At 35.5% G+C, this 25,626-nt stretch overlaps 3 protein-coding genes across 4 annotated transcripts in view; 1 reads left to right on the plus strand and 2 right to left on the minus strand.

Moving 5' to 3' along the window:
• tfpt (TCF3 (E2A) fusion partner) overlaps nt 1–3,689 on the minus strand; it is a 5,071-nt gene extending 1,382 nt beyond the window's left edge. The window contains exons 1-5 of the mRNA XM_024266981.2: nt 3,547–3,689; nt 3,352–3,456; nt 1,910–2,032; nt 1,685–1,755; nt 1,533–1,602 (exon numbers count right to left, since the gene is read on the minus strand). Coding sequence (XP_024122749.1) covers nt 1,533–1,602; nt 1,685–1,755; nt 1,910–2,032; nt 3,352–3,456 — 369 coding nt within the window. The 5' untranslated portion in view covers nt 3,547–3,689. The remainder of the gene's footprint in view (nt 1–1,532; nt 1,603–1,684; nt 1,756–1,909; nt 2,033–3,351; nt 3,457–3,546) is intronic.
• Nucleotides 3,658–5,326, plus strand: ndufa3 (NADH:ubiquinone oxidoreductase subunit A3). Its single transcript, XM_024266982.2, has 4 exons — nt 3,658–3,797; nt 4,056–4,130; nt 4,963–5,040; nt 5,134–5,326. The coding sequence occupies exons 1-4, from the start codon at nt 3,791–3,793 to the stop codon at nt 5,223–5,225; spliced, it is 252 nt and encodes an 83-aa protein (XP_024122750.1). The 5' UTR covers nt 3,658–3,790; the 3' UTR covers nt 5,226–5,326.
• A 1,054-nt stretch (nt 5,327–6,380) lies between these two features.
• zgc:158689 (uncharacterized protein LOC791177 homolog) lies at nt 6,381–17,498 on the minus strand. Of its 2 annotated transcripts, none has more exons than XM_024266979.2 (15): nt 17,180–17,498; nt 15,764–15,889; nt 15,608–15,683; nt 15,429–15,515; nt 14,979–15,040; nt 14,791–14,862; nt 13,325–13,462; nt 12,937–13,089; nt 11,591–11,767; nt 10,821–11,448; nt 9,112–9,319; nt 8,962–9,024; nt 8,644–8,803; nt 8,443–8,483; nt 6,381–8,373 (listed from the first exon to the last, which is right to left on the minus strand). In XM_024266979.2, the coding sequence occupies exons 2-15, from the start codon at nt 15,809–15,811 to the stop codon at nt 8,301–8,303; spliced, it is 1,986 nt and encodes a 661-aa protein (XP_024122747.1). In that variant the 5' UTR covers nt 15,812–15,889; nt 17,180–17,498; the 3' UTR covers nt 6,381–8,300. The 2 variants fall into 2 exon arrangements, with proteins under 2 accessions (XP_024122747.1, XP_024122746.1); XM_024266978.2 differs by having other exon boundaries at nt 16,919–17,497.
• Between the last annotated feature and the right edge of the window lie 8,128 nt (nt 17,499–25,626).

The raw sequence follows: 25,626 nt of genomic DNA on the forward strand, positions 1-25,626 counted from the left end.
GACGTAGAACATTAAAACATTATTTTGGTAAAATTCAGAGTCCTAACGAAAACAGACACTAATATTTTTTTCAGTACAAGAAATATTTTAATAACAGGGCAGATTTTACTAAAATATTGTTAGAACTGCATAATAGCCTAATACAAACAAAATATATTAGTTAGTAAATGTGAGAATATGACTGTGTTGTTGGGTTTATCTGAATTGTTCAAACACTATTCATTGCATTAATTTAAAAAGACAACTTAAAAACACAAAATTGAATCATTTATAAAGGTAAAATAAAATAAAACAAAAAATATTTTTTGGTTGCATTTTTATTGAATGTAAAAACACGACATTTAAATTGAAACAGACCCAATAATGAACTTTTGTTTATAGTATTTTTTATGCAAAAGAATATTCCTGAGATCAAAAGAGTTCACTTTTCAAATTTTTTTAGCTTCAAACTTTTTTACTGATCCAAAAAATAATCCCAACCGTGACTCTAAAACCGCGACATGATCCAAATTGTGAGTTTTGTCATCCGTTCATCCCTAACTAAAACTGTGTGGAAGGGTTGATTTCAACTGCATTAATGCATATAATTAAACAAGGGCAGGACAATCAGTTGATCTCCAAAATCCAAATGGAGTCATCTGCTAAAAAATAAAGAAATAAATAAGGTTAACCTAAAATAACTGCTGTTTTATCCTGATTTTTTTCCGTGTCTCCTAAAACAATTGTTTTTTCTCTCTCAAAAGGTCTTTTCCTTTTTTCTCAGTTGGAAATAAGATATTTTTCTTAATCTGTTTTACCTAAAAAATAAAGGTTAAATTAATAAATAAACTCAGATGCAACCGCCCCATGTCAACCAGCAGTCTTTATAAACCGTCTCTGCTGTGGTGTGGTGGAGAGGGCAGTTCAGGTTGTTGGTTTGTTGTGTGTAACTGCATGTCAACATGTCCTTGGTTTGATGTCAGGATGTGCAGACCTCCCCTTTGTCAACACAGCACAGAGCGATGGAAGCAGTACTATCATTGGTAACAATTATTCACTGAAAAAGTAATGAGGAGCATGCGACTTAAAAACTACAAACTATGCTATAAAATTCAACTCAAGAGTCAATAATCAGTATTTTAATTAGTTGTTGTTGCAGAAAGTAGTCTTAAATTTAAATGAATGTGTAGTGTTTTCCTTGATACGTTTGGAGACAAAAAGAAGTGGGCGGAGCCAAATGAATATCACTTATAAGACAAAACCCAGAAGTTATGAACATACAATTTAATAAGAAACAACTGTTTTAAATTGGATTTTGAAAAAGAAGTCCCAAACATTTATTTTTGTTTAATTTACTGTAACTTTTCAACCAAGGAGAAAAGCGGCTCGTACGAGCCGCTTTTCTCCTTCAAAATCTCCTGGAATGATTATGTTAATGGTTGAAGAGACAATGCGTTAAATATTTTGTGTTTAAGCATGCCTCAGGTGTTAAAGGGTTAACAAGTAATGACATCTATTTGGAATGGTATTTTCTTTCTGCTTTTTTTCCTCACCTCAAGCAATATAGTTAGTTGAGCGTTTCTGTAATCATCGCCATGAGCATCCAGAGTTTTCATAAGAAACCTGCAGAGATTAGCAGAGTTGAAAAAATGTCCTATGAATAAAACAAAAAACATTTAGCAGTTAAAATGAAAATACTTTGTACCATCTTTCTTTCTTTAGACGCCGTGTAATTCTTTGTACTAAGTGAAGCCGACCAAGGATCTTCTGGTTCACCTGAGCACATGTGGTTAAAAATGGCAGAAATAATAATGTTTTATGCAGGTAAACAAGCAATAACATTATTGGAAATTTTATATTTATAAAAACATGTATAGGGGATGCACATTCAAGACCCTGACACACATATAGAAGATAGACCAATGGAAACCTGTTCAATTTCTTTGCATTTCCTGTTCAGAGCCAGATATTTTCTTTTGTCCAGAGCTCTTCTTTCTTCATCTTCTTGTGCGGTGTTGTCAATCAGCTCGTTGCCTCCAGTGTCCAGCTCCACCTACAGAAAAGACAGTTCAGGATTTGGGGATTTTTTATTCTATTTAGATTTTTTTTTTTACATTTTTTATTCTATTCTACACTATTTTTTAAGGGACAAGCTTCAATAAGCTAAAATTCTGCCTGCACATTTTCTGTTGTTACTATTATTAGTAACAACAAGTATCATAAAAATGTATGAACACACGTCTCCTCGTAGCCCAGAATAGGAAAAAAAAAATGATGACAATAAAGCCTATTCTATTCTATTCTTTTCTATTTCAAAGTTGGGCTGTTTTATACTTAAGGTTTTAAATGCTAGTGTTCTATTCTTGGCAAGTCACAAAATATGCCTTTTCAGATCTCTCTTAATTTGGGGTGTAACAATTAATCAAGTTAATTGATTAATTGATTTACATTCCTAAAATCTAACTAGATCAATTGATCTCAGGCAAGATGTCATTTGAATTCATCTATGCCATTATAAAACTGTTACAAATGAAAAAAGTTGATTATATCGATTTGGAAAACATAATTTGGATCAAGCCATCATTTTAGTGAAATGTGTGGAAAAACGTTGAATTTTGCAAAGACATGTCACCGCAGTAGTGTGGTATAATGTTCTAATAATGTTCCGTTTTTATTATTTGGATGTGGAAAAATAACAGTGGACTGAACTTAATGAAACTCAAGTGTGAATGGTTTTACTATTAATTCTTGTTTACTTGAACACGTATTTAATTTATTATCTTGCAAGAAATCTGGAAAACTCCACCTGCACTGTTCAGTACCAGGTATTTATCTCTGAGTCACACTGGTTGAATTTTTGGCTAAAGACTTCCTGGATCGATTTTAGGTTAGTGAATCGGATCGTTCAAAACAAATTAATATCAACTATGAATTGTATCAGAAACCACAAATAAAGACGTGAATTGAATCGTCACACCCATTGACTTAATCAATCAGAAAAAAAAAACAGGAAATGTGAATGTAGACCTGCAGTTGTGACTGAATTTTAGCATGATTTTCATTCCTTCAAAAACAAACAAACAAACAAAAAACCTAAGGTTTGCCTTATTGCGTTTTTCCTCAGTCAGCAAACAACAGCTGTAATTCAAAATAGAAGACATGCCAACTGTACACTGCTATGCTAAAGCCTGATATTATGAAATCCTGCTATAGGAAGCTTAGGGAGGCTTAAAGCTTAAGCTAAGTTTATGGAAACACCCCCGACTATCAAAAAGAAGCACACCATCATGGTTTGACATGTCTTATTACTGCAGGATCTCCCAGATTTTCATTTGTTTACATCAGTCTTCTAGGTAGCATGACGCACAGTACCTCTCCAGATCCGAGCTCCACTCCTCCGGGTTCCAGTTCTGCCTCCAGAATATGACCTCCTCCAAAAAGAGGAGGCAGCGCCAGCCCAGAGAAGTCCTCCATCATCTGGCGAAGGGGAAAAGATTCATGGGATGATAAGCATAAGCTAACAAACAATAGCACGAAAAATGATCAGCATCAGACAGTAAAGCTTACATTTCGGTCAAAAACACCAAAGTATCTTCAGTTGTACGACCTGAAACATTCACTGTTTCTTTACTTCCCAAGAAATAAGTTTAATAATGCTATTTAACTACATATCGTTAGATAGAAACACGAAGTGGCGATGGATGCGACGCGCATTGTTTATGTAAGACTGGCGCGAGAATTATACGTATCAGAGGAAATTCGACTCCATTTCCCATGAGCACCCTCTCAGGCTAAAACTACAGAAGACAACATGGCGGGTATTTATTTCGTCTCTTTAGCTTTTCCACTAAATAAACAACTATTATACCCACTTTTGTGTTGCATAAATAAATAGACATGATGTTAGAATGTTTGTCTAATGTCCTTTTGAATGTATGTGACGCCTTAATCGCCGTTTGAATTTAAAAGAGAAAAATGACCTTGGATGTGTCGCTAATGTTTGCTACTGCTAGCTTACAGCACGTAACTTGTATTTGTGTGTTTATACACTTTTTAAATGCGTTTTTTGTCTGCAGGAATCGGGGCTTTCCTGAAAAATGCGTGGAATAAAGAGCCTGTTATCGTGGTGTCTTGTGGAATCGGACTGATAGGTAAGAAGAAACAAAGCAGAACATCTATGTTTTGCTAACAGCTACACATTGATAACACACTAGATGAGCTTTTTAGTTCAATTTTAGACTTATTAGACACTAAGACATTAGGATTTTGATTTCTGACTATAAAAAAACAACTTTTATGTTGTTGATTTCCCCAAAATTTCAAAATTATTACAATATTACAGCTCCACAAACATGTGTAACTCAGTGTTTAGCTTTAAATCTGAAGCTGTTTGAAGAAGGAGGCTCAACATTGCTTGAATTTATTGTGAGACTGAATTTGGATAAACCTGAACTGGTAAACTGAGTTTTACACCATTAACCTAGTCTGATTAGGATATTGTCACCTTTATTACATGTTTGTAGAATGGAACAAAAACATCAACATTGGACCTCAGACTGAAGTCGTATGGTACCAGAACTGACAAACAAATATATAGATACATAAATGTTGTTCACATTTGGATTATTTAGTCATAAAGCCAGAACTGATCAGAACTAAGCTCAGTTTCTTCACCTGACCAGGTTACCAAATTAAGTTTCCATAACAACAAACTCAGGATCTACCAGATTTGTAAAAAAGTTCAGGATAAACTTAGCCAGGATTTCCACCTAACCTGCTTCTAGAATAAAATCTCAAGTTAATTTAAATCCAGTAATCTAAGCTTGTGATGCTTTTGTTGTTATCGTGTACCAGCAGTTTTCTGTTTAGCTGCAATCATTGCTAAATTCATGTTTGGGCACTTCTTATTGGGAGTTTGCTGAATAAAGTGACCGATATGTCATGAGACTTTAATTCTAGTGTTATCATCTTGTATTTCCACAGGTATGATACTTCCCTTCATCAGCCCCTTAACAAAATATACAGCAATGCTAAATTCAGCTGTGCCATACAACTACCCAGGTAAATATGAACATTGTTTCACAAAGAAAATAAAATATTTTTGTTTAAATATGTTTAACTCAATCTCTTCTTTCTTTTCTTTTCCTGTTTCAGTTCCTGTCAGAGATGATGGAAACATGCCCGATGTTCCAGCCCATCCACGCGAGGCTAAAGGTCCGAATTTGGATTGGATCAAGAGTTTATAACTTCATGTCTCCCAATCGTTGCCCATTTTGCTTCTCTTGTTCTCACATTTGCATAGTTTCCCCTATTGTCTTTGTCTGACAGTAAAGACTATTTAATTCTACTTCGTGTTGCTCCAGTTTATTAAGCAGTTAATTGGATTTAGAGAAAAAAATCGGTAGCACTTTATAATAGGATTCCTTGACAAGCTTTATTAACACATTAAAAAATTATTAAAATGTTTATAGAGTGTTAGTAAGACATTTATTAGCTCAATAAGCTGAATAAGGTTCATTAAAGTTTTTGATAAGATTCATTACCATCTAAAATGAAACTTTAATCTACAAAAGTCATATTAATAAACTTTACTAGTTTAACAAATGTACTAACTGTCTTTGTAGACATTATATTATGTGTTTAGTAGCACCTCATCTAAAGTGTTACCAAAAAATCTTCTGCATCAATCACATTTTACAGTTAAAGTTTAGCTTCAAGCAGGAAAATAATTCAGGACAACAAAAGTAATTTGAAAGAAGAAATGGTCTCAGTGACAAATCATGAACCAAAAGAGGTTTTTCTTTTTTTTTAAACTTAATATTTTCTTTTTAATAACATTTTAGCACTAAATATTGTGAATAAATCCCAATTAGATGAAAGGAAGAGGAGAAAAAACGCTTCTTCTACACGTAGCTGATCAGAATCAGCATCTTTTTTTCATGTAAATACATTAAAGTCTCGACGGTACCAGGAATATGAATAAAAAATAATGAAGCAATATGAAAACATTTATGGAGGTGGAGGTTTAAATAAATCTGAAAAAAATTCTAAGAAGGTGTAATGACCATAAATGATCCAGTTATTAGTTAAAAAAAATAAATGATGGCTGACTAATCTGTTTAAAAAGCTCAATGCTGAAATGAACATTTTCCTTTCAGAAAGCTCAGGTTTGATAATCCTCCACAGGCTGATCTGGTAAAGCTGCAATCAGATTAACATTGCTGAAAGGAACTTTCTTGTTTCATGCTGACATACGTGTACTTACAAAGAAGCAGGATAATCTGCGAGCTTCTACAGCACAAAGTGTGTTGTGCTGCTGAACCTGTAAAAACCCAAACACACTTTCATATCAGAAATTCTTCTGTTGTGTTTTGGAAAATATTTAATCAAGAACAAAACCATAAAGTTTCCTCCCAGCACATTTATTTCACGTCTCCACATTTAATAATTTAGTGCTTCTTCATCAGAGTACATGATTGGCATATTAATAAAACAGTCCAGTAATGTGTTCACAGTGATGCATATCGCCTAAACAGAAACCAACAACCAAGAAATTGTCCACAAATAAAACAATATTTCAATTTCAGAACTTTTCACATGTTTTCAGTATTTCATGAAGAAAAGTTTTTGGGAAAAAAAATATAAGAACAAAATAAAAACTTGACTTTTTCCATTCAGTATTTTCAGGCTTTTTTTTCTGCATCTTTAAGGTCAACACTGTAAAGATATACTTTTACAAGTTGAGGATTTACCCCATAAGCATGATTTTTCTGCTGTAAAAAGATGGTGAAACACTGAAAAAATGTTGATTACATGTGGAAAACATGCTTCATAGAAAGCTGGGATTCTTGCTGCAGATGTTCTGTTACCTCTAGGTATATTGTTGCATTAATACTGATCTATGGCTTATAAAAGACAACTAATATGTCATTTTATGGCTTTTTAAAAATAAACTATGTGCATAAAGACCATTTATTCAAAATAATTTCAAACAACTTTTGACCAAAATAAGTTTTATTTAACATGGGCTTGTTTGTGTGAACAAATGATTCATTTCTACTATTAAAATAGCAACAAATTACTTATAATTTGTTATTTAATTTTAGGATGTGTGGTTTTGGTAATCAGTCATTTTTCAGCTTGATAAATGTTCAACCAAAAGAAACATCACTTTAACACTATAGAAACTCTAATAACCACAATTGTTTTATTTACAAATTCAAACGAGCATTTTGTTACTGTCAGTGATGTAGTACAACACAAGTAATGTCTGTCTTTAGAATTATTTTATAAAACATTAATCAGTGACGTCTTGATTCTTCAAGGTGCAGAAAAACAACATTCAGTTTGAATAAAAATTGTGATTCCCCGACAGGATACTACTCTAAATGTTTATCAAGGACACTTGCTCCGGCGTCGGACAACTTCTCCAAAGCTTTCTTCAACACTTTCATAGAAACATTTCTCCAACAGACTTGATCATCCACTTCACTTTCCACATCGTTCTTTAAGATTTGGCTCAGTCGGACCACTAAACGCAACCGCAATCTTCTTATTGAGGCGGCGTATGGCTTTAAATTTGGGACATATTTGAATCTTTGAGAGCCTAAAATGTCAAGACTAAGCATACAAACCTCTCAATCATAGGACTTGGAACCCTCCACAACATGCAACTTTCTCAGAATACATTCCTCCTCCTACTGTCCAGCCATTCAGCTAATAAACTGTGACATTTTTATATATTCAAGGGTGAATTTATCATTGTGACATTTGAAAATCACATATGTCAGATTTATTGTTAAATTATCCAAATATCTATATTTATTTAAAAGGCTTTTCCTGCCAAATACTTAAAAAAACATCCATAAGGCAACTTTTCTAATTCAAATTAATACTGTAATAGAGAGGGAGCCTGTCCTCTTCCCCAATATCTTGCAATAGTTAAAGTACAGCCTCCTATTGTAGGATCCAGTCCCCTAAATCAGCTGAATAAAGGAAAAATGTGGCACCAAACAAATATATGAACAAATGAAGAAATGTTAGTCACTTTGGACCAGTGGGACACATCACAACGGGCTCAAACGCTAAGAAAATAATCAACTTTTATATGTTTTTGTAGTTCCGTGTGTTGTCTTTCTTTAGTCCTAGAACTCTATAGTGAGTCACATCCACAAGATGAACCACAGTGGTGCAAAAAATAATATTTTCGTTCACGTGACACACAAGATGTCTGTACTTAAAAACACAACATCCGACGTGGATTACGGTTGGGGTGTTTTCAGGCCTGACGGGGGGATGAGAACTCGGCCTTCTGCTGAGACTCACTCGATGATGGGAGCCGAGCGGTCGTTGGTGACGGTTTTTCTGAGTCGGACGTGGGCAAAGGGATTCGGCCTGAAAGGAGAACACAGAGATGTTGCTGATGACTGAATGTCCTGCAGAAGAACAGATGAGAAGCATTACCTGGTGGGAGAAGGAGGCGAGGAGCCCAAATCTGAGGTGATCTGCAGAAAAATCGAAATAAATCACTGCTTTTGAGCAAAGCTTCTGCATCTTGATTTGGGTGTTTGAAAAAACACACATTTTTTAATACACATTTTGAAATGCCATATGTGGAAAATATTTCTTTTAACCCTTAACCTCTTATCTGTTCATGCTTCTGACCTTGTTGCTGTCGGCCATGCTGTACGGGCGTGGGCGGAAGGTGCTGACCCTCTGGGGAGGAAGAGCGCGCTCCTCCTCCGACTCAGGACTGAGGCCTGAAGACACAAGTTTGTCCAGCTGTCCTGCGCTGGTGCTGTTAGCCTTAGATAAGAAGAGAGAGCTGCAGGAAAGGCAGCAGACGGAGAGGAAAGAAAATACAGGAAGGATTGAATTTGTATCAACAACTCTTTTTGAAAAAAAAAAAACATTTTTGAGAATGCAAAATGACAAAAGTGAGGAAAATAAAATTCTTGAACATTTTTAAGTCTTACTGCTTACCCCTCCAGTTGATCTATCCTGCTGTGCTGTGACTGAGTGTAGGAGAACGGGAACCAGCCTTTTCTATAAGGGAATAAAAAATTAGTCCATAATAATTACAAAAAAAAACTATTTTTTAGATACTTTGCATTTTAGCAAAGCAGCTCGTACCGTCCGGTCCGTTCGTTTTGACCGTAGTGCCACCCGTCCCTGGGCTCAGAGATCAGCAGGGTAATGTAGTCACCAGGTACAAAGTGAAGTAGGCAAGCCCCGCCCCCAATATTTCCACCTACGCTCTCCAACGCCCCAGGTGAGTGAGCAAACATGGCCTCCACTCGTGTAACCCCAGATAAAGGCAGGCTCCTGGGGAGACTGGAGCCTGGATTGAGGAATAAAAAATACAAAAATGAAATGGAACCTTGAAACGAAAGGTCACACATTTCTAAATCAGACGTGTTTCTTGAAAAAAAGAATCTACTTTTGAATATCAGAATGAGTTTCAATCTAATAGATCTACCTCTACTGCACTCATTCACTTAACAGACGAGATTCTTGCAGCAATTAACAAAAAGGACTTCATGGTGATTCATTTCTTGATTTGCAAAAAGCATTTGATCCAGTAAAACACAACATTTTGTTAGCAAAATGGGGGAATTATGGTAAAAGAGGTATCGTATCCAAATGGGTGGAAAGTTACCTTAATAATAAGCAACACTATGTTAAGATTAATAAAAATCAAAATGTGACTCAGCATTGTCTGGAATTCAACAAGGCTCTGTAATAGGGCCTAAACTATTTATATTATTTATTAATAAAATTCATGATTTTTTTTTAATTTGCTGATGATACAGATGTTTACAGTTCTGGGAATAATTTAGAATTACTCATTAAAACATGGAAAACAAACTGGTTATATTAGAAAGATAGTTTGATGTAAACAAATTAGTCTTAAATTGGGAAAAACTAAATGTATGATTTTTGGAACAAGAGATTATGGCGAAAATAGAAATATTAAAAATGAGGAAATTATTATTAATAATGTTTCTGAAATAAAAATGTGTATTTTTGTATTTGTATTATTGAGTTGTATTCAATAATAAACTTAGTTGGAAAATCCATATTGACTATATAAATAAGAAAATAAGTTAAAACATTGTTATTTTATATAAAGTAAAACACATTTTAGATAAAGATGCCTTACGTATTTTATACAATTCCTTAATTCTTTTCAATGAGGTGTGGGAAAATGCTTGCAAAAGTTATACTAACAGATTAAATCTACTACAAAAGAAAGTTATGAGACTAATAAATCATACTGGACCAAGAGACAACACCCATGATCTTTTTGTTAAATTTTGTTATAAAATATAAAATATCCAGATCCTGTTCAGTTAAATACAGATTTAACCATGCGGAAGATTAAAAAAAGATTGGTTCCAGAGCATATTTGTGGTAAATTTCCTTTGATTACACATTGCAATAACAGAAGGAAAGAGGATTTGCATTTACCTTTAGCTCGGACTTCATTAAGGAAAAGAGGTTTTGTGTTTACTGGAATAAAAGTGTGGAATTCCTTAATCATTGAAATACAAATTTCACAAACAATGTCGTTGTTAAAAAGACTATAAAAATCTAGTATTTGAAAATTATAAGTTGTTTTAAAAATATATATAATTATGTAGATGCTTGTGATCTGGATGGCCAAAGTTGTGAAGTGTTTTGTTTAAGGGACATGAAGAATAAGACCTGGTCTTCGTCGTGCTCCTATTTACTCATGTGTTACATTGTTTCTGTTTCTTTTATGGTGTATGTATGACCCTTTGTTTACTGTGGATCATGGTGGCGCATGAGAGAAAGAAATAACTTAAATGAAATCTCACCTTGAAAGCCTCCCAGTCTCATTTCACTGACGGGTCTTCTCGGCAGGGGCAGAGTTGCAGTAGCAGACATCTCTGTGGCTTTGAGCAGCCAGGGGTTGTGTGACAGAGACAGCGTGTTGCTTCCTCCCGGACCCATCTGCTGATGCAGCATCTGCACAGGGGTCATGGCCCTGGAGAGAGGAGCGCTGTGGGACAGCGGAGGACTGTGAGGAGCACTGTGGGGGATTGGGACGGTCATGCCCTGGGAGGAGCCGCTGGTCGGGGAGATCTGGCTCAGTGACATGACGGTGGAGGGGATGAGGCTCGGAGAGAGGTTGGATGTGGCCGGCAGGAGAGAGCCCTGCTGCGGGGAGCTGCTGGATGTTGCAGGTATGGATGAGGAGAGGCTGTCAACGCCATCAGGGAGTGGGCTGGCTGATGCATTCTGGGGTGTGCTGGCATGCTGAGGAGACGCTCCTTGGGACGAGCCTCCAGCAGCTCCTCCGTTGGAGGAGGCAGAGTGGGAAGTCTGGGGGGAGCCCTGAGGACCAGCATCAGTCTGGGAGCTTGAAGTGGGGGCCAGACGCTGCTGCTGGGAACGGCTGGAATCTCCGTTCAGCAGAGGAGGGACCTCTTGTACAGAAACTCTCTGAAACACCAAGAACAGAGAATGGTGACAAAAAAGCTTAAATCTCATAAAAAATGTAAAAAGCAAACTAAAGAAATTACAGATTTTTGCTGTTGCAACAACTTAAAAACAAGAATAAAGCTACCAAATTACAAGTATTGACCTGTTCAGGATGACTGGAGCCTATCTTGGTGTGACGGAGGACTTCGGCGACCCCAGCGGCTCCTGGACTTTGTGGAGCGGTGTGACGCAGCAGGTTGAGGGCTCGCTCTGGGAGCTTTGTCGGCTGAGAACACGACTGCTGCCAAGAGGACAGTTTCTGCGAGAGAAGCTCTCTAACCTGGAAAACAATTAAGGAAAGGTTCTGAAGATTTGGTCACAAAATCTACATATAAATAGAGTCTAACAGTAAATATAATTTTCCATATTTTTTGGCATAAAGAACTGACTTCAAGTGTTCTTTGTCATAAAAATAGATGTGCATCTACTGCAAACAGTTTTTTAAAATAATTATCACAATTAAAAACGTTTATTATTCCAATGATTTGTGAATGTTGAATGTGGCCGGTGAAGATGCCAGAGTTGATAGCTGAAAATGATGAAACTGATAGCCCAAAATGCTGAAGCCAATAGCTAAATACGCTAACGCTGAAAGCTTGCCAAAATATTAGCTAAATGCCATATTAGTCCAGAAAAAAATGTCTAATTTTGAAAAAAAAATAGCATAATGCTAAAATATTAGCTAAACTCAAAATTTGTCTTAATTTAAAAAAAACAAAACAAATTTTGACAAAACAGCTAGCATGCTAAAATATTAGCTAAAGTCTAAATTTTCCTAAAGAACTTAAAAAAAGTCTAATTTCGACAAAACAGCTAGCATAAGGCTGAATTATAAGCTAAACTCCAAATATGCCTAAAAAGCTTTAAAACAAAGTCTCATTTTGACAGAACAGCTAGCATAATGCTGAAATTGTAGCTAAACCCCAAATTAGCCTAAAAACTGGAAAAATGTCTGAATTAGCCAAAAAATGGCGATCATGTTGCTAAATTAAAATCTAAACTCCAAATTACTTTAACAAACCCAGTAGTTTCAGCACATTTTACAGTTTGAATGGCATCTAGCTGAAAGTATATGTGGAAGTTCACAAGTTTAAAAATGCATAAATATTTGGAACCATTTGAGAAATTTCTCATTCATTTCCTATGGAGCACTTTTTGCTCAATATTTGAAAACTTTGAAGATTATGAATACTAAAAATACAAGCAGTAATGTTTTGAATGTTTTTATACCAAGATTGCTGAAATAGCTGAAAGTTTGATTCCGTTTTTAAGTGCTTAAAGATGTACGGAAAGGAGCAGGAAAATCACAAATATATCATGTTTTAAGACAAAAAAATACCCCTATCAGTCTCTGCTTCTCAAAGTACATTTAAATGTAATTGTGGAGCTTTATGTCATTTGATGTCCCAATGAGACATGCAGAAGATCGTATGGATGAACACTAATCACCTTGGAGTGATAGTTCATCAGCAGTTTGGTGACACAGCACTGTCTGTCCACCAGGAAGCAGTATCGCCTCCTCTCCTCAGTCAGAGCAGACTTGTAGCCGGTGGCAACCAGTGAATCCAGCTCCACTTGGCGACGACTCATCAGCTCCACAAACTGAAAGAAAACAATCTTAATTCATACAAAGCTAATTCAAAAAATGTCATGGCTTTAAGCATTATTTGGACAGATTCTTATGTATAGTAATTAGTCTGTTAATCACTTATTCTTATATTTCTAGGTTGATCTTGTAATTTAATTAAATTTCATTTTTGTCTTGTTTACATTTCTTACAGCAAGGTGTTCATTACTTCATAACTTTGACTCAGTTGAGTTCCAATATCACCTGTACCTGCATTTCTCTGTCACCGTATTTGTTTGGGTGGCGGCTGCCCTGGCTCTTCCTGCGGAGTTTCTTCAGCTGGGACTGGCAGCGCTCGATGGACTCGGTCTGAGACCGCCGCTCGCTCTGATACTTCTTTAAGGTAGCCTGAAGGGAAGGTAGATACAAAAGGATAAGAAATTTTCAATCATGAATATTGTTGCTGACATCACTTAAAACAGTGATTATTTTCAGAAAATATTTAAAATAGTTGAGTATCCAATTTGGGCTTCTTGACACATGGAATTTGTTAAAATTCCCACTTTTCCACATCCATGTGAAACCAAATCTGGAAATTTCAGGTAAGTTGCATGTTTTTTTATTTGTAAAAGTTAATAATAAGGAACTATTATGTGGCTTAAACTTGTATTTCGTCTCACTTTTAAAAGATATAAAGTCTATATAACTTTTTAGAAATATTCTTTGGAAGCTAAAATAAATTGTTTACAGATACTTTTGACAGTGTTCACTGTTCATTATACAAGATTTTATCTTTATTAAGTCAACTTCATTACTACCCAACTTCATTAAAACTTTTTCTATGAATAAATAAATAAACCCTAGAATTATTAGTCAAGCAAGAGTATCATTACTTTAAAATCTTACTTAGATACAATCCAATTATTGACTTCAAACTAATGAATTACAGTGAAATAATTGTATGATTTATCTACTATTTTTTGAATTTATCAAATCAGAACTTAAACATTTTGATTTTTAAGAATTCTTACATTTTCAAATATAAAAAAAAACAGACTGAAAAAGAACATTTATTTGCACTTTTTCTGAGAATTATAGAATGATTCTCAATGTTAAACGTAAAAAAAAATACAGTAAAAATACAGTAAGACTACACTGAGGAATAGTTTGGTGGTCTGCTCTTTTTTTATTCCTCATGAAAATAACAATCATTTGAACAAAAACATGTTGGTTAATTTACTTAATTAACTTAGATTTTTTACATGTCAGATAACCAAGCAAAATTATTGTTTATTACTAGAAGAAGCTAAAAGTTCATATTCTGATCTTCTGCTACACAACAGTCTAGTTACTATTCAGAGATAAACTTCATAAAGTATATATTTGCATTTACACGTTTAGATAAAAAAATATATACGGATATAAAAAAGGACTTCACCAATTTTGTCATGTTTATATAAAAGTAGACAAAAGGTCAAAGTCATAATGATGGAAAAGTCCATGTTTGATTTGAGCTTCTTTACATTTTTAAGTCAATCTGCTGCAGCAGGAGGATCTTATTTGACACAGGATGCATTTTATTTTGAAAGGAACTTGTTTGTGCTGCTGTCAAAAGACTTTTCTGCTCTTGTTCGGTCTATAAAGTGGACCAAATGGCTGTTTTAGTGCTAAAGCTTGTGGCAGACCCCTGGTTTGATAAATGTAATAAGTAAATATAATGATGATGATGAACTTACAGTGAGATATTTGATGTCCAGCTCCAGCTTCTGCTCCAGCTGGGTGAGCATCTCAGAGTGGAACAGCTTGAGCTGGAAAAGAATCAAGTCATAAAAATCCTTATGAAATCCAAATAAACTGAGCTCAGAATCAAGAAACTGTTCAACCAAATGAATAGTTTGGTAACAAAAAGCAGAATCTTTCTCACCACGTCTTCCAGCTGCACCTGAATCTGCCGGTGCACCTCGGCCATCTGAAACAGGGTGTCTCCTGAGAGGAGCAGAGTCATCATCAGCATGAATCCTTATAAAAACACTTTAATAAACCAACAAAAATCTGAGAAAACTTTCTGTTTTCCAGAGTGGCCGCATGCCCCTCCCTTGGTCACTCAGTTTGTGGTGGCTGGCATCTCGCCCTCCGACACTCCTGCCTGCCTCCCCCACCGTTTTCAGCATTACAATGAGATCATGTGGTGTTGTTAATCTCCCAACAATGGCTCTACTCTCCCCTCTTCTCTGTTCTTTTGCCTCGACGTTTCCTCCTCGCAAACACATGCAGCACAAATCGGGAAATGTCCCCACTTCTCTTCTCATGTCAGCCCTCGTCTTCACCCATAAACTCCATCTTAGGTTTCCTTATTCCCTCCATCCTCACTCACCGAGCTCTTTGGAGCCTTGGCTGTCACTGGCCAGCTCTCCCAGCTTCACCAGAGCGTCGAAGTAGCCTTTGGCAGCCACGGTCACTCCTGCAGGAGGAGGGGAGTTTTTATTATTTTTTTTTTTTAATTAAAAATGAAAAACGTTTGCAGGCAAAAGCACTTTGGCTGGACAAAATCACCTGTCAGGGCCTTCTCGTAATGCTTCCCCATGGTCACAAAGTTCTTCAGGCTGGGGTTGAACTGGTCCAGAATCCCCTTTTAGAAACAATCATACAAAATCCATTCAAAGTGCAATGCTCAAAACTGCTTTAAAACACATGAAAATGTAGTTTTACCTTGTATACATTTTCTGTCATCTTGTTGACTTCTTCGGTTCGAGACATTTTTCTTTTCTTTCGTGTTTGCAGCCTCTATGTGTGTTGTTTCCCTCCTGCCTAAGCTTTACAGATGTCACTAAACTCCTAAAAACACAAAAAACATCTCAGAAACTCAGAACGAAGACTATTCCGGCATCTTTTCTGAAAAAAAATGACCATGAAAACTTTGAAAAGGGGTCCAAAGGGAGGACTTCTAAGGCCACTATCCAGACTATCCCAAGTGATGGAGGACAGTCCAGTTCCAGCAACCCAAATATTTCTTCAAGATTCATGTGCCAGACACGTTTCAGCATTTCAGAGAAGAACAATGGGCTCCTCCAGGCCAAGTCACAGGTGTCAGACCACTGAACAAACAAGCGCCGTTCATGTTGTTCATGGAAAGAGGACACGACCAAGACGGAAACGGCTGCAGGGCAGAGGATTTCCAGTGTGGATTTGATTTAATCATGACGAGATCATAAAACAGAGTACACTATATGAAAAAGTAAACATTTCCAGGCTCAAATGAAGACAAAACCATTTTTTCCCACTTTTCTCCTTATACTTTTTACTTTATTAAAAAAAATAAAGAAGCAGAAACGAGGCCTTTGGGGGTGAATATTTAATCTTCCAAAAGAAGGCTTTGCTTGTGTCAGGATGCTGCAGTAAAAGTCTGCAGGTGGTTGCTGACCGATACAGAAGGTGCATTCATGTGGCTCTTCAAGGACTAAAAGTATCACTTTTATTTTGAAAAACAAACATTTGCAGTCAAGAATACCTGAGAAGAAGATAAATATAATATTTTCTTGCTTTTATCTAGTGGCGTTTAAACCTTAAATGATATTTGCAAGTAAAAATGTTGAATTTTTAGACATAAAAAAGAAGAAAAATTGAGATAAATAAAAAGATCTTATTAAATAATGCATTAAAAGATGTTTACATTCAAATTTTAGGTGTGCTAAATTACTTTTAAGGTTAAATATTCAATAATTGAATCAAGCTGACAGTTTTATGAGTAAATATTAAAAAAAAAACTTTTCCATGACATTAACAGCAACTACCTGTTGATCTTCTTACTCACATTTCACAATAAAAGCTCTAAAACATCCAGGAACTGTGTGAGAAGTTTCTTACCTTTTCTGTGCACATTGTGACTTAAAAATAAAGACTTCTTTGAGTCCTCAGTGAACACTTGAGCACCCCTTCTTTTCTTTTCTCTTCCTATAAGGACACTTTCCCTCTTCCACCGGTTTGTGGGGGGTTGTTTCCTCCAGCAGGGCACTAAATCTCACCTCCCTTCCACCCCCTTTTTCCAACATGCCCCCCGCTCTCCCTCTCTCTCTGCCTTTCCTCACTCCCAGGAATCGGGGTCAGACGTTCGGTGCCGTTCTGTACCTTTCCTCATTACTGAGCCGATTACCGACGTGCCTTCGGGCCCCCGAAACGCGGTCAGAAAAGCGCCTCCATCGGTTCCCTGCCGTTGGAAAAGCGCCGTCCACCTCGCATTCTCACAGCCCCTCACTCACTTGGGCAGAATAACAATGAGCCAACGGGACTGGGGAGTGAATAGCCGGCATGGGGAGAATAATGACTTGAACTTTTTAAGACAGAGCGGCGAAAGGCCGGCCTATCACTGGCCTACATACAAGCGGCCCATCACACATTCCTGCTCCCCACTCACAGGAGAGGAGGAGGTGGTGGAGGCCCCTGCATGGACACAGCGAGGCCTTTCATTTACTGTAATAACCAAACAGGGATTAGAGACTGAAATATGATAGAAAACGCTGCTTAAGAAGACTTTAAAACAGACCCACTGGAATATGAGTGTTGAAAAGCAAAACTTTTACACTTTTAAATGTAAAATTTGACATTAATCGATGCGTTACTAGAAGAAAAGATACATAAAAGTAAATGTTTACTATTTAAACCACTATTTGATCTGAAACTAAACATTTAAGGCAATCCTTGATAATAAAATGATTGCATTATTTTTATTATTTTTAAAAAAGTGTAAAGTGAGTGTATAAAAATGTCAAAGTATAAAGATGTTGGGGGAAACCCCATTTGGTTCTTTAACCCTTAAAAACATGAGGTGACGCTTAAACACAAAATCTTTAACATACTATTATTTTTTAATTGTTAACGATCATGTTAATAATTAAAAAATAGGAGTAAAAAAATCAAAGAATTTAAACACTGGACCTCACGTGTTAAAAGGTAAAAGAATTGACGCAATGCTCAATTCCTCCACTAGGGGGTGCAAAGGAAAATCAGCCTATTTCATTGTATTTTGCACACTTGAAAGACATTGTAAAATGTTTAATTTAGTTTATTTTTTTTCAATTTAACATTTATATTTTAGGCAGTGTTATTTTTTCCATAGCGCCCTCTTGAGTTTACTGTCCCTTCAATGTCAGATGTAAAATATTCAGTCTGTATAAAATTGAATAAACCATTTTTTTAGTAAATGTATTTTATTTGAAATCCTTTGGCTTCTATGAATGAATGTGTAATATAAGTGATTAAGCTACTAGGCTGGTTGAGGCATTTTTTATCAACTGAGAAAAAAAGTACAGATAATAAGTATACCATTTGCTGTTATGTTACTGGTCCGGCCCATTTCAGATCAGACGGTTGAATGTGGCCCCTGAACCAAAATGAGTTTGACAGCCCTGAGGGAGAGGCTCTAATATTAGCCCAGATGGGTTTTGTGCCTCTTCCTCCACATACTTTTTATGTATGTCTATACTTGTTTTTGCAATATGTTGTATAAGTGCAAGCAAAAGAAAAAAAATCTACTTGAAACTATTCACGTTTTAAAAGTTTATTTTAAAAGGAAAAGATAGTTCTTTAGAAATAATTTATTTTTATGTGTACTTTTGAGGAACTAACCCTTGAACTAGATCTTTTTCCTGCATTTTTCTTATATTTTCTAAAATATAAATATGTATATATAGATATATATATATCAATAAGTGTTGCTTCAATAGTATTTACCAATAATCTATCTTTTAATAATAGCAGTTTTCTGTCCTGGCCCTTTCTTTGCATAAACATTTAGAGATTTTAGTCCTTTTGAAAAGAAAGCATGAGCACAAAAAAGTCAAATTGAGAGTGAATTTTGAACCAAGGGCTGCACAGGTGGAGCAGTGGTTAGCGTTCTTGCCACACAGCAAGAAGGCTGGGACTTTTCTACGTGGAAGTTGAATGTTCTCTCCATGTATGTGTGGGTTTTCTCTGGTTACTCTGGCTTCCTCCCCTGGTCCAAAAACATGCTTCATAGGTGGATTGTGACTCTAAATTGTCCCTAGCTATGATTGTGTGTGACTGTGGCTTTGTGACAGAGTGCTGGTGACCTGTTCAGGATGTACCCCGCCTTCGCCGGGTTAGGCTCCAGCAACACTTTGGCCTCGTAAGGGACAACATGGATTTAGAAAATTGATAGAATTTTGAATTACCATGAACTACATCAAAAGGAATTTCCAAATTTATATTTCTTCTGTTTATACTGCTATATATTCTTTTTTTTTTTCTTCAAACACGTTTTTATATTGCAGGGGCATACAGGAGTCACAAAAAAGTAAGTGTCTAAAGATTTTTTTCATTGGAAAGAAAATTATATTAATTTTTTTAATAATAAAAAAAGTTGTGGTAGATTCTTGTAAAAACAATCTCTAATATCTAGCATTTGAAGATCATACAACTTTGAAAATGTGATGAGGGATCAAGGTTTTTGAGGCATTTTCCTACAGAACATGAATAAACTCAGGGTTACTGGATTATTGGAGTTGCAGATATTTCTATATTTTGTATTGTTGCAAACATTCATAACCGGTCTGAGATTCTCTAAGTCGATGCTCTGACAGACTGTAGAGAAATATATAATCATAAAGACATATTGTTACGTCTCATATTCTTGGTTTGATTCCACACAAAAGATCAGGACGAAGTTCCTAGAACTACTTAGAAAACTGTCAAACAGAGCGTCAGCATTGTTTCTAATATTATAACAGAACTCTAATTTAAACAGATTTGCACTACTTATAAATTAATTTTCAAGAATGTTGTTTTCATATCAATATCAAAGGATAAGTCAAATATATTACAGTAATACGCACGTTAAATGGTGATAAAGTTTAAAGCAAATAAAATAAAAATGTTTCCTGACTAAAGATGTAATTTTACTACTTATGACAACTGGAATGAACTTTGCTCTAAAACTCTCTAAACGGAGAAGTTACATCCTTATGATCTAATGATTGAACATTTTAAACACGTTTGGTAGCTTTCGTACAGAAACAGTGAGACACTTTCTGTGGATCTGTAAAAAATATAAAATTATGAGGGAATATTTAATCAATAGATTCTATTTAGAACATTGTAATTAATTTAAGTCTGCTAAAAATGATAAGTTATTCCAAACCAACATCTGTAGATGCTTTTTTCTTTGGCCCAATTTCACACCATAAGTTAAAGTTACACGTTAAATCAAAAAGAAAAATGCCTAAAAATTAAATCATTATAAATCAAAATGTTAGAAAAATCTGAAAGAAGATCCAACCATAAATATGTGTGGTTTTATGTTCTAAAATAGCCTGTTATGACCTGTTATGATGACTACAGGTCAGCTTTAGACTACATGGCTCCACCTTGTGGACGAATGGATGAATTACACTAAGCACAAAAATATTAAAACTTGAGATTTAATTTGTCACTGACTTGAAATATGGGAGTTCATTTTGCTTAAAAAGTTTAACTTAAATATATTTTTTCAAGAATTCTAATGCGGTCCATTAACCTTACCGTATCATGGTAATAATTTGCAAAAGTTATTCTAATAACATCACTGGAATTTATTAACAATGTTACACCGATTGACAAAAAGGTTTGTTACATATTTATTTGTAATGCTTTAAAACTTTTTTTTTTCAGATTTAATGCTCTAATGATTTTAGCATTGCTGATATTTATCAACCAAATCTTATTTTTTTAATGGCCAATTTTCCCACAAATAACAGTGGCGTTTGAGACTTTCAGACTTAAATTTGCTGTGTAAATTTGTTTTTTTTGTTCTAAAAATGCAGAAACTATAGAACATTTTGCTTTTATTCCACATTATTACAGAAAACTTATCATTGCTAAACTTGAACATATCATCCTTGAACGTTTTTTAAATTCTTGATTAGATCGTCCCAAGGCCTTAAACGTTGTTAGAACTTGTGTCTCCAAAGCCAGAGCAGTTATTTTCTGAAAACCAAGCCCTTCATCACTTCAGCTCAAAGTGCTAAAGTTCTCTTTGCTTAAAGAACAAATCAGAACTCTGTTTCCTCATCAGCACGTTAGCTGCAAACATCTGTCTGAATGAAAGACCGCGGAGGGTGTGACCTCCAGGTTGCTTCAGCCGTTGAGCATCATCTGTAGAGGGAGGAGCGTCTGCTGTCTCGCGTCTGAGCAGTAATGTCTGCTGTTCTGAACTCATTTCCTCGGCGCCTAATGCACACCAGCTAAGGAGATTGACAGACAGGAGAACCCGGCACGCACTGACCTATTAGTCAATAAAGAAAGCATGAGTCATCCGCATGTCCTCCATCTGTAATCATGTCATCAGACAGACTCAGTAAACAAACGAGGGGTTTTTATTTAGGATTATATGAAATTAATAAACTGATATATAGAAATCATTTTTTACAGGTCCAAAAGTATGAGTTTCTTGCTTCCTTAGTTAATCTATTCTATTCTATTCTGTCAGAGTGAATCAGTACTGCTCCTCCCCCAAAAACAGAAACATGAATTCTATCATATAAACATTTTTATAATTGAAATTATCTAAATAAATTAACTTCTGATGACAACATTTTGAGTTTATGGTTTTGTCAATCAGTGGAATAAGCTCCAGAACTGATCCAAAGAACTTTCATCCCAATGTTTCTAACACAGGAAAAAGTGTCCTTCTCAAAAAAAGTTTCAAAATAAAATGTTTTCCCTTAATATTAACAGAAAAAAATCTATGAACAGAACTAATAAAGTTTGTCTTTGTAAGACTTCTTAAAATAAGCTGTAAAGTTCTGACCTGTTAAGAAAAGTGTATCTTTAAATTATGTATAAACATTCATTTTTATGTGTATCGGTTGGTAATTGGAAACATTAAAATAAGATTTTTTTTGCAAAAACATCATATCATTAAAGTAGGTACATTTATATATATATACATGCATTTACTATCCATATAAAGACTATCCTTCCTTCCAGACCAATTAAAATACATTTTATGATGTAGTTGTCAACATTTTATGTAAATTATTATTAAAAAAATAATTTCAGCAGAGAAATCGCTTAAAATAGGATGATTTCAAGATCAAATGACTCAACATGATGTTCAAGATGAATTGTCTTACAGCAAATCGTGACATCTCACTAAAAAGCTAATATATTAAGTGTAATAAGAGAAGCAAACAAGAAGCTAGACACAAATATTTAGTGTTATGTTGTGTTTTTGTAGTGCATTTTTCCAAAAATGATTTCTAGGTTGTTTTTTTATTTTTGGCTTTAGGGTCAATTTCAGAACATTTTTGGCCTTCTCCTAGAAAACTAAAATGCTGTCATGTTAAACAAACAAGATGAGCACATAAGATTTAATAGGAAAAATAATCCAAGACCGTTTCATAAGATTTGACAACAATTCCTAAAACTCTTACAAGATTGTTTATTTAAATGATACCTTCATTTATATACTCTCCCCATTTGCATGCCTTGATATTTCTTGTTTCCTTACTTTTGTTTTGCTCTTTCTTTTATTTTTATGCTAACTGTCAATGAAGTTGTTCCCATATTCTGACTAAAATTGTGTTTTAGCACATGATTTTTTTGAATTTCTGAGACTCAAGTGTTCTATGTTGGTGGACTTATTAACTCTAAGGTGAAAAACATAAAAATGAGAAGCATATCTTAAATTTGTTCAGTGTTTTTTCAGTACCTCTGGACTCCTCTGGGGTTTTACTTGTTTCCTGGCTTCATCACAACAGATTTAAAGGACTGTGTCACTAACAGGCTTTTGGAGGGCTCAGCCAGGAGCAGATGAACCGGATCAGGTGTGTTAAAGCAGAGAAACCCTTTAAACATGTAGGACACTGTTTCTGGAGGACGGGGACTGAGAAACACTTAGAGGTTATCAGTCCTCAGCTTCTGTTTGACCTCTGAGGATCGGCAGATATTGTTTTGTACAGCCAGGCTTTGAGTCCTTTTTCCTTCACAGTCAGGCTCAAAATTACTCTGAAAGTCACTTTCAAGATAAATAAGGATGAAATATTTACTTTTTTGTTTGTTTTAATATACCACACTTCTATAATACTTCTGACTAACCCCTATAAGTATAAAACTTCATTTTATATTGTTTAATTCATATAAATATGATATATTTGCCCATTACTAACACATTATATTTCTTCCTAATTGTTTTGCATCATATAAGGAGGATATATTTAAATATTACTCTCATTTTTTAACTCATAAATGAGAAAACAACTCAATCATTCAGGTTTCTTATTACATTTGTTCTCTTTCATAAGAAAAAAATGCCAAAAACACATGTTAAAAACTCAAAAAACAGGATTTTTATCAGAGAGGGAGGACTTTTCAAAAAAAATAAAAACTAACGAAAGAAGAGGAGTTGTGACAAAAGAAAACAGAGTGTGGGCTTAACAACAACAAAGACGGACAGAAGGAGGAGAGGAGGAGAATAGACAGTAAGAGGAGGGAGTAAATCTCTCAATCTGATCAGCGAGGATGGAGGAGGACTAACCCTCTCAGTGTGTGGACACGAGGCTGAGGTAAGCTCTCTACTGTACTCATTACTAATATTTATGTTCTTTGATCTACTGTAATTTTTTAACTGTTAATACGATCAACGTAATTCCAGCAGATTTTGAGATTCCTTCAAAATCTGCTGGAATTATGTTGATCGTGATGAAAAGTTGGAGTATGTTAGAGATTTTGTGCTTAAATTTCTATTTTAACCCATGATCACTGATTTTATGCAAAAAAAATGCACCTTTAAAGTAAATATAAGTTTTTAATCAAACTTTTTGACAAGTTTTATCATAATTAAATGCAGACATTTTTAAAATTCTTTTTATTTTTTAGCTTTTTTTGCCTATGCATTAAAATTCCAACCAAATTTGCACTAAAATAATCCAACTAATTCTTTGAATTGGAAGTTTCACATCTTATTGCTATTAAAAAAGTCTTAAAAAATATGATAATTTTTGAATATGTGCCTCTGATTTCGTAAAAACCTCGACTCATCTGAGCTTTAATTGTTTAGTTAACCTGATAAACTCAAACATGGGCGACATAAACGGAATTCTTTATGTTAAATTTTGTTCGTCATCCTTAAACTATTAGACAAAATGATGCTGATCTAATCTGGTAACACACTGACATGGTGACAGTTTTAACGCCGCCGTGTCCCAATCAGCTGACTTTTAATCACACGTCTAACTGCACTTGCCAGTGTTTTTCACCTTGAGGCTAATCTGCCCACCTCCACCATATGCTGCTGGGATGGAGCAGCACCTCCATACTCATGATGGATTACCCTTCACACACACACATGCAGAAGAACTTAAAGAAGTTAGCCCAGCAACTGTTCGTAATTAGGTTAATTTGAAGATCTGCGGGTGGCGACGGACGGCGTAAAGATGGAGATTGGGTGTGACAGGAATCTGTGTCGCGACCATCTGTCTGTCCTCTTAAGCCTGATAAAATGGCAGCAACTAAAAAGCTTATTTTTCTACTTTTGAATCTATTTTTGCATTTCCTTGGATGATTTATTGATGGATCTTTATATAGAAGCTGAGCCGTTCAAATGTTTCATTATTGATTAAACACAGACACTCGTCGGGGGTCACTGCGATCACCAGTGGGTCACGTGGGTGCCATTTCCAAATGCCGCCCCTGTATAATAAAGGACATGACACCCAGAGGTCAGCTTCCCTCTGATGCAGAAACATGGACCAGAGTCGGTCACTGATAACTCCAGTCGGAGCGTCGGCCCTTTGACTTCCTCTAATCCTTCTCTGGAAAGACCTCGGTTGTTTTGGAACGGTGCTAACAGGACAATGACGTGGACGGAAGACGTCTCGGTGAGACGGTCAACATCGTCATCACATCTGCTGAGGAAGGGGAGGAAAGGTGCCAACAGGAACAGGAAGAAGTTTAAAGAATCAACCTGGAACTCTTTAGAATTCAATCTAATTTATATAACCCAATATCACAAAAACCATTTCCTCATCGGGCTTCATATTGGTGATTTAACAAAAGCAATAAGTCGGTCATAGAATATAAACAATAGCTGAGTGTTAAACTAAAATAAACTGCATTTAGACCCTCCTTCTCAGTAAGGAAAAACGTCTAAAAAAAATCAGATTCCAGGAAAAAAAAAAAAGAAACCTCTGAGATGTCCTCATGGAGGACGGCAGGCGATGAACCAGGACTGTTAAAGGAGAATTAGCGTATCTAACTCTACAATTAAGTATTTGAGTAGTACTCATCCAGGTAGAACTGGGGGACGGGTGGGGGCCATGACGAGCCGGAGGCGTGATCCACGGCCAGGAACATGAGCACAGATGGTCCACCGGGAATCTGAAATCTCTCCCGCTCCCTGAAGGAGACAACAAATGAATTGCACTGCACCAAACAGAAGTGTAGATAGCTATAAATAATGAAGAATAGAGGAGAAGAGAAGACAGAACTCCAGTGCACTATACTTCACCCAGCTTCAAACTTCTAGCATCCTACTAGCAATTAATTGTTATTTAATTTTCATTTAAATGTTAATGCAAGCA

This window comes from Oryzias melastigma, linkage group LG16 (genome assembly GCF_002922805.2).
Source record: "Oryzias melastigma strain HK-1 linkage group LG16, ASM292280v2, whole genome shotgun sequence".
In the NCBI taxonomy this organism is placed as follows: domain Eukaryota; kingdom Metazoa; phylum Chordata; class Actinopteri; order Beloniformes; family Adrianichthyidae; genus Oryzias; species Oryzias melastigma.